This window comes from Nothobranchius furzeri, chromosome 16 (genome assembly GCF_043380555.1).
Source record: "Nothobranchius furzeri strain GRZ-AD chromosome 16, NfurGRZ-RIMD1, whole genome shotgun sequence".
NCBI classification, from domain to species: Eukaryota; Metazoa; Chordata; class Actinopteri; order Cyprinodontiformes; family Nothobranchiidae; genus Nothobranchius; species Nothobranchius furzeri.
In genome coordinates, this window is record NC_091756.1 from 254,110 (window position 1) to 268,075 (window position 13,966).

Here is a 13,966-nt window from a genome sequence, read left to right on the forward strand (position 1 = left end):
CTGCTGCCTGGAGCTCCTCCTCCCAGCAGCCGTCTCTACCATCTCTCCAGACCTGAGCAGGAGAGCATGGAGACCTACATTCAAGAGTCTCTGTCTGCCGGACTCATTCGTCCCTCTTCCTCTCCCCTGGGCGTGGGATTCTTTTTTGTCCCGAAGAAGGAAGGTACCCTCAGACCTTGTATAGACTATAGAGGACTTAACCAGATCACCATAAAGAATAAATGCCCGCTGCCTCTACTCAGTTCAACCTTCGAGCCTGTACAGAACGCACGGGTGTTTAGCCGCCTGGATCTCCGAAATGCGTACCACTTGGTGCGCATCAGGCAGGGGGATGAGTGGAAGACTGCTTTTAAGACACCTATAGGACATTTTGAATATTTAGTTATGCCTTTTGGGTTAACTAACGCTCCTGCGGTGTTTCAGGCGCTTGTAAATTTTGTGTTGGGCGATTTCTTGAATAAGTTTGTGACTGTGTACTTAGATGACATTTTGATTTTTTCTGAGGACTCTGCACAGCACGTGAAACATGTTAGAGCGGTTCTCCAGCAGTTGTTGGAGAATCGTTTATATGTCAAAGCAGAGAAGTGCTTGTTTCATGTTCCTCAGGTCAAGTTTCTAGGGTTCATTGTGGAACACGGGAGACTCCGAGCGGATCCGGAGAAAGTCAGCGGGGTCACGGAGTGGCCTACTCCCTCATCACGGAAGCAGCTGCAGCGTTTCCTTGGCTTCGCAAACTTTTACCGGCGCTTCATTAAAGGATACAGCCAGGTAGCTGCACCTCTGACTAACCTAACGTCTGTGAAACGCCCATTTGTCTGGTCCCCAGAAGCCGAGGCTGCTTTCCAGGAACTTAAGAGGCGCTTCACAGACGCTCCGGTACTCCACAGACCTGATCCCCAGAGACAGTTCGTGCTGGAGGTGGATGCATCTGACACCGGGGTGGGGGCGGTCCTATCACAGGTAGCACCCGCGGACAATAAGCTTCACCCCTGTGCATTTTTCTCCAGGCGGCTGTCCCCGACAGAGAGCCGTTATGACGTGGGAGACCGGGAGCTGCTCGCAGTGAAACTCGCCATCGAGGAATGGAGACATTGGTTGGAAGGAGCGGAAACGCCGTTCCTTATCTGGACAGATCACAAGAACTTGATTTATTTGAAGGAAGCTAAGCGTCTTAATCCCCGCCAGTATAGGTGGTCGTTGTTTTTCTTTCGCTTCAACTTCCAGATCTCCTATCGCCCTGGTTCTAAGAACACCAAACCCGATGCCCTGTCCAGACTGTACGCACCAGACAAAGAGCCCGAGCCCGAACCCATCCTCCCTTCATCATGTGTTGTGGGTGGGGTCACCTGGGAGATTCGGGACAGGGTGTTGGACACACTGAAGACCGAGCCTGGCCCAAAGGGGCCTCCGGGAAGGCTATTCGTTCCTCAGGCGCTTAGGGGACAGGTCATCCATTGGGCACACACGGGGAGGTTTTCCATTCATCCGGGTGTAGGTCGCACCCTAACCCTTATTAAACGGACCTTCTGGTGGCCCTCCATGTATAGGGACGTTAAGAACTATATTTCTGCATGCCATGTGTGCGCTCAGCAAAAGGGGGACCACCGAGCCCCAGCTGGGCTCCTCTGTCCCCTTCCCAGTCCGTCACGTCCCTGGTCACACATTGCGCTTGACTTTGTAGTAGGTCTTCCAGAATCCCAGGGGTTCACATGTATTATGACTATGGTTGACAGGTTTTCTAAGGCGTGTCATTTGGTGCCTCTTAAAGGCCTTCCTTCTTCAACCGTTACTGCTAAGCTCCTCGTGAAGCATGTTTTTAGACTGCATGGTATTCCCACAGAGATTCTGTTAGACCAGGGTCCCCAATTTGTGGCTCGGGTCTGGAAGGAGTTTGCAGAGGCTCTGGGCGCCAGGGTCGCCCTCACCTACGGTCACCATCCTCAGACCAATGGGCAGTGTGAGCGTATGAATCAAGAACTGGGTGCCATGCTACGTTGTGTCTGCTCCTCCCAGCCTACCGCCTGGAGCACACATCTAGCATGGATTGAGTATGCTCACAACTGCCATGTATCCACCTCCACAGGTCAGTCACCGTTCGAAGCATCACTGGGTTACCAACCCTCACTGTTTCCATAGCAGGCCTCGGCTTCAGTCTCCATCCCGCAGTTTCTCAGCGGGGCCAGACGGGCATGGGCCGCTACCCGGGCGGCTTTGGAGCGTACTGCTGCCAGGAATAAGCAGCTGGCGGACCGACACCGGCGTCCCGCCCCGCTGTACTCTCCTGGACAGGACGTTTGGTTGTCTTCCCGGGACATTCCGCTCAAGGCCTCTACGTGGAAGCTCACTCCCAGGTACATCGGTCTCTTCAAGATCCTGGATACGCCCACTCCCTCCACGGTCAGGCTGGACCTCCCCAGGAACATGAAGGTACACCCCATTTTTCACATCTCCTTGGTCAAGCCCGTTGGATCCAGTCCTCTGTGCCCCACTCCTGCACCTCCGCCGCCGGCCCGGCTCTACAAGGGTGGGCTGGTCTACACCGTCCGGAGGATCCTCGACTCCCGTCCCCGCGGTCGTGGAGTCCAGTACCTGGTCGACTGGGAGGGGTATGGCCCGGAGGAGCGCTCCTGGGTCCCACGCTCCTTCATCGAGGACCCTGACCTCATCCGGGAGTATGAGGAGACGGTTGCTAGGACGCCAGGTGGCGTCCGTTGAGGGGGGGGGGGGGGGGGGGGGGGGCACACTGTTGTGTGGTGGGGTGAGTACTCCTCATCTCTATAACATCTTTGAGCTCTTCATTTCAGGAGAGGGAGCTCACCAGCTGCGGGTTATTAGCAATCAGCGGCAGCTGCAGCTTCTCAGGTCATCCGCAGCAGAGCTCTATTTAAGAGGAGAGGGAACCACTGCACAGCGCTGGATGATTAGCTACTCATGATAGTATTTGGCCTCTCGTTCTAGGTTGCTTGGTTTCTAAGTTGGTGATTGACTTGGAAAATCTCTTGGATTATTCTTGGACTCTTGTGTTGGATTTTTGGACTCACGTTTTGTATTATCTCTCCAGGATTACTGGACATTCTTCCCTGACACTCTGGGTTTGTTGGATATGATCCTCCATCCGAGAAGCAGAACCTTACTGGATTATTCACCTGGAAAGAACCATAACCTTCCTGGACTTCACGGTTCGCCTCTCCTCTTATTCCTCTGTCACCCTGCCTGGCTCCCTCTCCTGGACTCACCCCGTCACTCCACCTGCCCTCCTCGACCTCCTCCACCTGCAGAACTTGGACTCTCTCTGGCTCCAACTACTCTGGGTTTATTCCAGGGACACCTTTTGTTAGATTCCTGTAATAAATCAATGTTTTTGAACTTTCCACCCTGTCTTGTGATGATTCTTCATGTCGTGGGTTAAACACGTTTCCAGGAACATGACAGTATGCTGCAACCTGATAGGTTAAAATGAAAAAGAAAACTTTTTTTATCGAAGTTTTATCGACCCATTTTTTTAAATCTATTGTGCCACAAGTCTATAGATAGATATACTGAACTGTTGAATTATCGTCCAGCCCTTGTTCCAAGCATGGACAATACAGTGTGGTGGAAGCCTTCTGGTTGGGCGTCACCTCGAGGATGGTATGGCAACGCGTGAGACTTCCCGATACCCAACATAGAAAGAAGCTCTTTGATCCAACTGATCTCAAACTTTCTGCCTTGAACAGAATGAATTCTGGCTGGTAATCAATGATGCACAAAGTATTTTACCCGTAAAGTATTACGATACTTTAGTAACTGTGATGACCTTCTGCCCTTTAGTGGGAAACGCCTGTGCGTACGGCGTAAAATGGTCTGTTACTACCAGTCCTAACTAACGCAATCATAACTCAGTCATGTTACAATGTCTGTCAGTCTCAAGTGTCTTTTATAGGTTTCATCACTAGTTATGTGACACAGCTGTTTTTCCACAGACATAACTATTTCATGGGTAAAATACTTTAAGGATGAGGAACATGTGTGGGTGACTGAGACCTTCAGCACTGAGGTTGCCCCGTTCTACCACTAGATGCTTTTCGTACGCATGGTCAGAGCTGTTCTTTAGTTACATTTTCACTACAAGCACAAAATGAAGAAAACAACACATTACGTAAAGGAGTTCCTGCCCACAGACCTGTGTGTCAGTTCAGCTGATAAGCGAGGCTCCAGGTTACATAAACTACTCCACGGTTGAGTTATGTCAAATTAAGCTTTCCAATCATCTCACACCACAGCTTGAACTGACATGCATCTTTAGCATTTAAACTCGTCACAGGTCAGACCCGTTTGAACACTTCAAACATGAGATGTAAGTAAATGTGACCTCTGACCTGTGGTTAACAATGTAAGTCATGATGGAGACGATGAGACAGAGCAGCATGACGGCAGTGCAGGCGTAGACCACTGGATGTAGGTAGTCCCCAGGGTACGGAGGGAAGGACAGCACTCGCTTTAGATCCTGAAACATTAAAGACATTCACATTCATTCATTCATTCACTTAAAAAGGATGTTGTTGATTTTATGTATGAATTCAATAAAAATCCAACAGAACCAACCAAGCTCCATCCCATTAGTGTAGGGTTAGCTGCTCCTGAGCTGCCTTGACTGTGAGGAGGAGGAGGTTTCCTCTCACTCCCAGTCGTAGTGTTGCCTAACTACAATGACATCACTGTCTTAAAATAACCTAGGCCAGCTCATTACACATGTACAGCGTGGTTATAGTATCTGCTCAGATATTAAGTAATATGATGGCTGCATATTTAGTTTCTGATTCCTCCACCTCACTCAGTATGGCTCTATTAAATTCCCGCTCTGTTAACAATAAGACCTTCCTGCTCAATGATCTAATTCTGTCTAAAAACCTGGATTTTCTGTTTCTGACTGAAGTTTGGCAGCAAACATCTGATTATTCTGGTCTGACTGAACTCTGCCCGAGTGGTTATTCTTTTCTTAGCCAGCCCCGGGGTTCTGGTCGTGGTGGAGGCCTAGCTGTTGTTTTCAGAGACCATCTTCCATGTAGCTCTACAACCTCTGGTCACTTTGCTTCCTTTGAACTGCAGCTGATTAAAGTCGGGCGTAAGGACCCGTTTAACTGTGCGGTGGTCTATCGTCCACCTGGTCCAAACAGCTCTTTCCTTCAGGAGTTTAGTGACTTTCTATCCTCCACTGTGACGCTGTCCAGACTGGTGATTGTTGGTGACTTTAACATCCACGTTGATGATCCCTCCGATCTCTTTGCCATGAATTTCTCCAGCCTTATGGACTCCTTCAGCTTTACCCAGCATGTTTCTGGCCCCACACACACCAGGGGGCACACTCTAGACCTTGTTTTTACCCTGAGTCTAAATGCTGACAGTGTTTGTCCTGAGGACGTCTATATTTCAGATCACCGTTGCATTTTCTTTAACTCGTTCGTTTCTGCATCCCCACCTCCTGCTCGCCGTATGGTTAGTTCTCGTTTTCTTAATGAGAGCACAGCTAGCAATTTTTCTGCTGCTTTTGATCCACCCTGTTCTTCTGTTAACGACCCAGATTCCTTAACTTCTCGGTTTAACGAGCACTGCCTCTCCATTCTGGACAACATCTGTCCTGTCAGAACCAGATCAGTTCCTGCAGTGAACCCTACTCTCTGGTTTAATGACAGGCTTCGCAGCCTGAAGCGCCAATGCAGGAAAATTGAGCGTTTGTGGAAGAAAACCCATCTCCACGTCCATCTGCTGCACCTAAAGGATCTTCTGACATCCTTTAACTCTGCAGTCAGAGACGCTAGGGGTTCCTATTTCTCCAACCTGGTGTCCCAGAGCAAAGGGAACCCCAAGGTGCTGTTTAACACCATCAGCAGCATCGTCTCTCCTGCCTCTCCTACAGCCTCCATCCACTCTGTTACAGACTGTGAGAACTTTCTGTCTTTCTTTGTGGACAAAGTCAATAAGGTTAGATCTAGCATCTCTCCTTCAGCCTTATCGCTGCCTCTCCCGACTCCAACCAGGCCCATCATCCTAGATAGCTTTGCTCCTGTTTCTTTGCCTGAGTTAACCAAACTAGTTAACTCTATGAAGACCTCTGCATGCCCCCTCCACATCTTACCCTCATCTTTGTTTAAAAGTGCTTTTCAGTCCATCGGTCCCAGCGTGCTCTCTATAATTAATGCTTCTCTGGTCTCTGGTCAGGTCCCTGCTTACTTTAAGAACACTGTAATCCACCCGCTTCTTAAAAAAACGAGTCTTGACCCCTCTCACCATAGCAGCTTCAGACCCATCTCTAAACTTCCGTTCATCTCCAAGATCTTGGAAAAGGTTGTGGCTAAACAACTCACAGCTGCTCTTGATGAACATAACATCTATGATAGCTTCCAGTCAGGTTTTCGTAGAGCTCATTCTACTGAAACAGCTCTTCTTAGGGTCTCTAATGACATTCTGACCCACAGTGATGCAGGGGACTGTTCTGTTCTGGTCCTGCTGGACCTGACTGCAGCCTTTGACACTGTTGACCATCACCTGCTACTGGAGAGGCTGAGAGACTGGGTAGGCCTATCAGGATCTGCTCTGGAGTGGTTCTCCTCTTATCTCTCTGAGCGCTCCTTTTCTGTGGCCATCTCCAAGTTTAGGTCCTCCACCACCTCCCTTACCCATGGTGTCCCACAAGGTTCTGTGCTGGGGCCTCTACTCTTCCTCCGCTATCTACTTCCTCTTCAGCACATCCTGAGCTCCTTCAAAGGAATCTCCTACCACAGTGGTTCCCAAACTTATTTAGCCGCGCACCCCCTTCTATGTCCCGACCATGTCGACGCACCCCCCCCCCCCCCCCCCCCACACACACACACACACATCACGGCATGGCTATATATACATATATATATATACATATATATATATATATATATATATATATATATATATATATATATATATATATATATATCAGACGTCAAGCTAAACAGACAGGGTTAAAAAAAATATGATCGACCTTTTTCCCCATCACTTTCATTTTTTAAATAGTAATTAATAAGCATTCGATACCATTACGATTTCCTTTGATTTAATTTTAAATAAATATTTAGAGTGCCCAGGTAGCACATAAAAAATGCAATTTAACGGTTTTCTTAAAGTAGGAACGTTTAATCTGTGCGGCCAGAGCGCTCTCCTTCCTTCTGCTCTGCGTAAACCTGAACTGATCACCTACTTGTGCGTAATCAAATGTCTATAGGGGAAAAGGAAAAAGCTTTAGCCATGAGGTTCACTTTTGCCTCAGACCGACTTATTGCTGTTTTATGGTGTGGCTGAATCTGCGATCCGCTGCCACGCGGACTGGAATAACAAATGCTGCAGGTTCGGAGTCACTGGCTGGAGCGGACCCGACTTTAATACATCATCCCAAAATAGAAGCTAATATCTTAATTTGACCTGGAATGAAAAATGTTGTTATAAAACCTCTTAAAAGTTTTTATCACAGAGGAGGCAGAGCTCATTTCTGCCTTCAGTCTGACGGTATCAGTCTGGCGCGCCGGAGTTTGCGCAGCGTGCTCTTATTGAATCTGTGTGTGTGTGTGTGTGTGTGTGTGTGTGTGCGTGCGCGCGGCACAGCTCCACGAAGCTTGGTTTATGCTTGACGCATTCACTTTCCGCTTGGTGATGCGTCTCGCGGATGGAACGCGCTTCACAACTTGCAGCGTTTAAGTCACTGTGTCTCGTTATCGGCGCTATTTAAACCAATGTTGTAAAATGACTTCTGCCCAGCCCAGATGTGCTCACTTGTGCACCCGTGAGCCGTGGTTCTGCTGGAACGTGTCTGACCTCTGACAGACGCACTCTAAACTTCAGATCTTCAGCGCGTGTGAGGTTTACAATGTCAGAACACCTGCATGAGACAGGTGTTAATTACAATCTGCCAGAATGACTCACCACCTTCAGATTCCTCCAACACCGTTAAAAATGATAAAATACGGAACATATCGGCGTGCACAGGCCAGAGCGCTGAAGCTCGACGCATTGTTATTATGAAGCTAGGGCACATGTGGAGGACACACACACACACACACACACACACACACACACACACACACACACACACACACACACACACAAGTAAAATATACTTGTTTTCAATTACATTTATTGGGCCCACTTACTTTTTCTTTGGCCCGCCCACACATGAGTTTTCTGGCAACGCTAATGGTGACACCTGACAGACTTCTCTGAGCTCCGCAGCCATTACACTTTTCATCTCGCGCACCCCCTAGCGGCAGCTCGCGCACCCCCGGGGGTGCGCGCACCACACTTTGGGAATCCCTGTACCATCTTTATGCAGATGACATCCAACTGTACATCTCCTTTAAGCCCATGAGATGTCTAAGCTGCAGCTGTTACACACCTGCTTAGACTCTATCAAAACCTGGATGGTGGGAGCTTTCTTCAGCTGAATGAAGATAAGACTGAGATCCTCATCTGTGCCCCAGACAAGCTGGTTCCCAAAGTCAGAGACTCTCTTGGTCAGCTTGCTTCGCACACCAAACCTTCTGTCAGGAATCTTGGCGTGACCTTTGACCCAGCTCTCACCCTGGATTCTCTTGTCAGTTCTCTTGTTGGCTCTTCCTTCTTCCATCTCAGGAACGTTGCTAAGCTGAGTCCCATTCTGTCCCGCTCTGAACTTGAGACAGTTCTCCACACCTTCATCTCCTCACGCTTAGACTACTGTAACTCTCTTTTCACGTGTCTGAGCAGAACCTCCCTGAACGTCTACAGGTGGTTCAGAATGCCTGTGCTCGGCTTCTGACCAAGTCCTCCAAACACACCCACATCACCCCGCTTCTCCTCCAGCTTCACTGGCTGCCAGTCAACTTCAGGGTTCATTTCAAGATCCTGGTTCTGGTCTATAGGGCCTTACATGGACAAGCACCATCTTACATTGGTGATCTTCTTAGTCCCTACACCCCCAGCAGGTCCCTGAGGTCCAGTGATCAAAGCCTACTGGTTGTGCAGCACCAGGCTAAAGGTCAAAGGTGACAGATCATCTGCTGCTGTGGCCCCCAGACTCTGGACCTCTCTCCCCCTGAGCCTGAGATCAGTGGACTCAGTGGTCTCCTTTAAAAAGCAGCTGAAGACTCACTTGTTCAAGCTGGCTTTTGTATGACCTTCTTCACCTCTCTCTCTTTATTCTGCTCTCCCCACCTATCCCACCTTCCGCAGGATCCACTGATTTCCCTCTTTCCTATTCACTCTCTCTCTTTCTTAACATGTTTTCTTTTAAATCGCAATTGCTTATTCTTGCTCATTTTAACTATATTTTTAAACATTTTCAAAATGCTTTTTTTCTATTTTTACAATTTTTATATTTTTTGTTTTTGTGAAGCGCCTCGTGATTTTTATCTTGAGAGGCGCTATAGAAATGATATTTTCTTCTTCTTCTTCTTCTTCATATAAGACACCAAACCAGAGACTGGAGACAGGTCCAGGCCAGGCTTCTTAAACTCATTCATGGGACAGTGACACTCGGCTCTCTGTCCACTTTTTCTTTTATTTCATGTTGATTCACAGAGATTGATTTGATTTATTCAATAAAAGCAGGAAAACCAGAGCAGATCATCTCCCTCTTTACTGCAGATGAAGTCCTGATCCTTTGGTCTCTTCCCCATACGATGACCACTCAGGGGAAAAACACCACGGCCCTCATTCATCAATCGTCCACAGAAACTGTCCAATATTCCTTCCTACGAATGAGATGTAGAATGTTTGTACGAAAGGTCAAATCTATGAAACATGCGGTGGCCTCTCGTACACATGTTCCTCCACACTTGTCTGATAATACATCCACCTGTGTGTCCCCAGGTGTCCGTGTCCGTTCAGTGATTTGCACACACAAACGCCCTAAATTAACCATATTTGGTCACGCTTTGTCCTCAGCACGTGAGGGGAATCCCTGGGTTTCCCCCACAAAAAACTCTGACAGCCAGATCGAGACACTGGCTAGCGATGCACAAAAGAACCAGACAAGTGTCAAAGGTTATAAACGCGGTCAGGACAGAGGAGAGGTTCCCGCCAGGAACACATCAAATCCCTAATCTGATAGATCGTAGAGGAACGGGTTCTCATTTAGTTTTATTTGGAATGTTGTCTGAGATTGCAGCCAGCTGTCATCCAGTGTGGTTACCATGGTATGATCGGGGAGCAGAGGAGGTTCTGGCGGGTTCTGGTGGTTGTAAAATAAAATATGAACAGGAATCGGATTTGTGAGGTTTGTCTGTCGCTCCACAAAGAGTCCCAAATCACAGCAAAGCTCCAGAAGGATCTCCTTCGAGGAGATCAGTGAGCTCACAGAGGACACGTTCCCTCTGGTGCTAACATTCTGCAAAGTTCTCCAACAATAATAATATTAAGAAAAGATTTTTTATATAGCGCCTCTCAAGACAAAAATCACGAGGCATTTCACAACGAAAAATAAATACAACAAAATAAATAATTATAATAAATAAATCAATTTTTATTTTATGAAAATTCATAAAAGTTGGGAAGAGAAAAATTGTGATTAAAAATGAACACCAGATCAGCCGTGCTACAATATCAAATTCCTGTTGATCACAGATGTCTTTCATAGATGACAGCTGTTTTTCCAGCCCTAACCCACAGAAATAATTATTTATTGGGCACAAATATTTGTGGATGACGAACACGTGTGGGCGACTGAGAACTTCAGTGCCGCGGTTCCCTTGTTCTACCACTAGATGCTATTCGTACGCGTGGTCAGAGCTGTTCTTATATTTAGGAACATTTTCACGTACAAGTACAACATGAAGAAAACCACACATTAACTAAATGAGTTCATACGCACAGACCTGTGCGTATGTACGGTTGGCACTTAAACTTTGATGAATGACGAGATCTGAGACAAGGGAACATGTCCTAGAGATGAGCTAGCATTGGTTGTAGACAGTTTAGATGGTCTTTAGACGTGACTCATACAACCCCCAACAAAACCTCTTCCAAATCCACAAACATATCAGCATCTGCTTTACAGTCCCCTTAAGCCGAACCACATTGTGCGATTTCTGGCCGTCTTAGCCAAATCCCTCGTTCTGAGCAAAAACAGGGTGAACATGAGGGTGATTTCCGTACGTGTGAATGTAGAATATGACCGGCTCTACGACAGCTTTCTGAGCCGTCTCATGACCCAAATCATCCGTCGACAGTCTTGAAGCATGCTTAAAACCTACGACTCCTGTCTGCAATCGACCAATGAAAACAAACATTTGGGACGCTGCGGCAGCGAGACTCCGCCTCTCTGAGCTTTGGTTTCAATTCATGTTTAAAATGCGGATTATAAACTACACACCAGTTTTTACTTCTGTTAACAGCCCAAGTTAAACCGGAGTTAGACTAAAATAATTAACCAAATTTTTAGACCAGCAGATAAATTGTGAAAACCGTGATTCTGTGATCTGTGAGAGTCAGAGGAGATTAACCAATCAATCAAACTTTATTTGTATAGCACTTTTCAGATACATTAAATACAGCTCAACGTGCTTCACAGGTTAAAATCACCCCATATAACCCATAATCTCATCATTTCCCCAAAAATATAAAAATAATTATGACAGTCCCCCCCATCCCACACACACACACACGAACAACAAATGCACACACACTAAACTAAAAACCAAAACAAAACATCATAAGTAAACACTAGGCTGAGTTCAGATGGGTTAGGTAACGAATGACACGCCATCAGGTGAGCCATCTGCCTCGGAAGATGAGCTCACAAACATAAAATTAAAACACAAAAACATGAGATTCGTTTGCTGTTGGTGAAAATCTCCCATATTAAACCAATAAGGATGGTTTAGTAGCGTTTTGCTCCATGACAGCAGGTGTGAGCTGTCACGGAGCGGAGCTGTGGAGCAGTGAGACCAAATTCACGGCAAAGGTTTAGATATCGCAGCGATCTGTGACAGATTATCTCTGTAGTTTAGTGGGATTTTATGTTTAAAGAGGAGAAGGATGAATGTCCAGCTGACAGATCAGCTGTTTAATGGGAAGATGAGAAAAGAAGACCTGCAGCCGGAGTCTGATGCCAAAGCGAGGGTTTTAAAAAAGATCCTTCCACTTTGAGGAAGATGAGCTGGGTCATGAGGTAACACCAAAAAGTAGTGGTCATGGGGGCACTTTTTATCTTTGCAGCTTTGTCTTGGTTAGCGTTCTGCTTAGTGAAGTGTTCTTTTGGAGGAGCACTCATGAAGCAGCGTGTCCTGCTGGAGAGAGACGTCGTGCAGTCTGGCTCACAGAAATCTAGTGTCATACAGGGTGCCGCCTTTCTGGAGTTCTCACAGTGTGACGTGAAAAATCCTGTGTGACGACTGAAAATCGCACAGTGTGATTCGGGCTTTAGATAAGGCAGATCCTTCAACTTGGACAAAAAGTCTCAGAAGACTTCCTGTGGCCAATAAAACAAAACCTGTGACACATCAACTAAACTACTATACTATCTTTTAGACACAGTATTTATTCTTTTAACAAAGGACTCTTTGTGGATGACTGTGAGGTTGACCCAAAGTTAGAGCCCTGCACGAGCCTAAAATCTGAGCCCGTGTCCGGCCCGGCCCGAGGGGGTGGAGCCCCAGCCCGACCCGGTCCAAAAAGGTTTTCAGGATTCTCTGGCCCGACCCGAGCCTGAGCCCGACTTTTTTTTAACCAACTAAATGAAAACAAAGTGCGTCAGTCCTGACCAATGTGTTAAAAGACGTGCAGGATCCGATCCATTTGTTTTTCCCTCATCTACCGTCACGGAGATAACGGCGCACTGGCTCTGGTGGTAATCTTAACCCACCTTGCCTGCTAGTGGTGGTCGGAGGGTCCGGTGGCACATGTGCTCGGCAGCCTCACCTCTCATCCCCACCAGTGTATGAATGTGTGTGTGAATGGATGAATGATACACTGTAGTGTAAAGCGCTTTGGAGTCCTTACTCTGAGAGGCGCTATACAAGTGCGAGTCATTTATCATTTGTGTTGACCGGACAGTTCCCGTATTTGACCGTTTATTTTGACGGAGAAAGAATAGAAAGAATAACCCCGACGCAAGCAGACGAACTGACATTTTATTCTACGCACATCGCAGATCTAGCTAAAAGATTCCCATCTGAACATCTGAGCTGGACACTGCTCAGCGCAGCTCGCTGTCAGCGCATATGTGCACAGCAAGCTGAAGATGTGGAGAGGGGCTTGGAGCGCGTTGCAGAACCAGAGCGCATGCGGGAAGGTTCCTCCCACTGAAGCGAGTGTTTTCCAAACCCGGTCTCTCAGAGAGACTTGTCACTTAGAAAATGTTCCCTGATGATGAAACTTTGGCTGAATAGCGCTTGTTCCTGTCTCCAATGTGGCGACACATCCAGGAGCCGTCTGAGGAGAATCCCAGAATCTCACATCCTCGTCAGCTCAGAAAGCGCCTATGATTACGCACAAGCGTGACGCGTCAACCCGGTCTCACAGTAAGACCGGGTTGGACCTGTTCAGGTTTACGCAGACAATCTTTACATTTAGAATTAGCTTACAGATGTAAAATTAATTCAGTAAAATATAAAGCATTTTATTTAAATATCCATTCATTATTTTACAAGCACAGAGAGCCGCATCAGATGGATGGAAGAGCCACGGGTTGTGACATGTTTTCTCCAGGACCAGAGAGGATGCAAACTCAATACATCTCTTTTATTGTGAGGTAATAATTTCTCAGAGTTTTGCGGTTGCGGGCGGGAGTGGACATGCACGCTGCAGGTGCGGGCGGTAATGGTCAGAAATTCAGCAGGAGCGGCATGAAGAAAACAGTCCCGCGCAGGGCTCTACTGCTGCGTTTAAGTGTTTCAATTTTTTTATGAATTCGATTAAAAATAAAGGCGCCCGGCCCGGCCCGTGTCCGAGGTAATTGCACAGTTGTTGGCCCGAAGCCCGGCCC

The 13,966-nt window shown here is 47.2% G+C and overlaps 1 protein-coding gene across 2 annotated transcripts in view; it reads right to left on the bottom strand.

Annotated features, from left to right (window-relative positions):
* adgra1a (adhesion G protein-coupled receptor A1a) overlaps positions 1-13,966 on the bottom strand; it is a 60,716-nt gene that overhangs the window by 43,306 nt on the left and 3,444 nt on the right. Inside the window, exon 3 of one of the 2 annotated variants that reach the window (XM_070545321.1) lies at positions 4,359-4,486. In XM_070545321.1, the coding sequence (XP_070401422.1) occupies positions 4,359-4,486 (128 nt within the window). Of the gene's footprint in view, positions 1-4,358; positions 4,496-13,966 lie in introns of those variants that run through there. The other variant, XM_070545320.1, reaches the window with a different exon arrangement.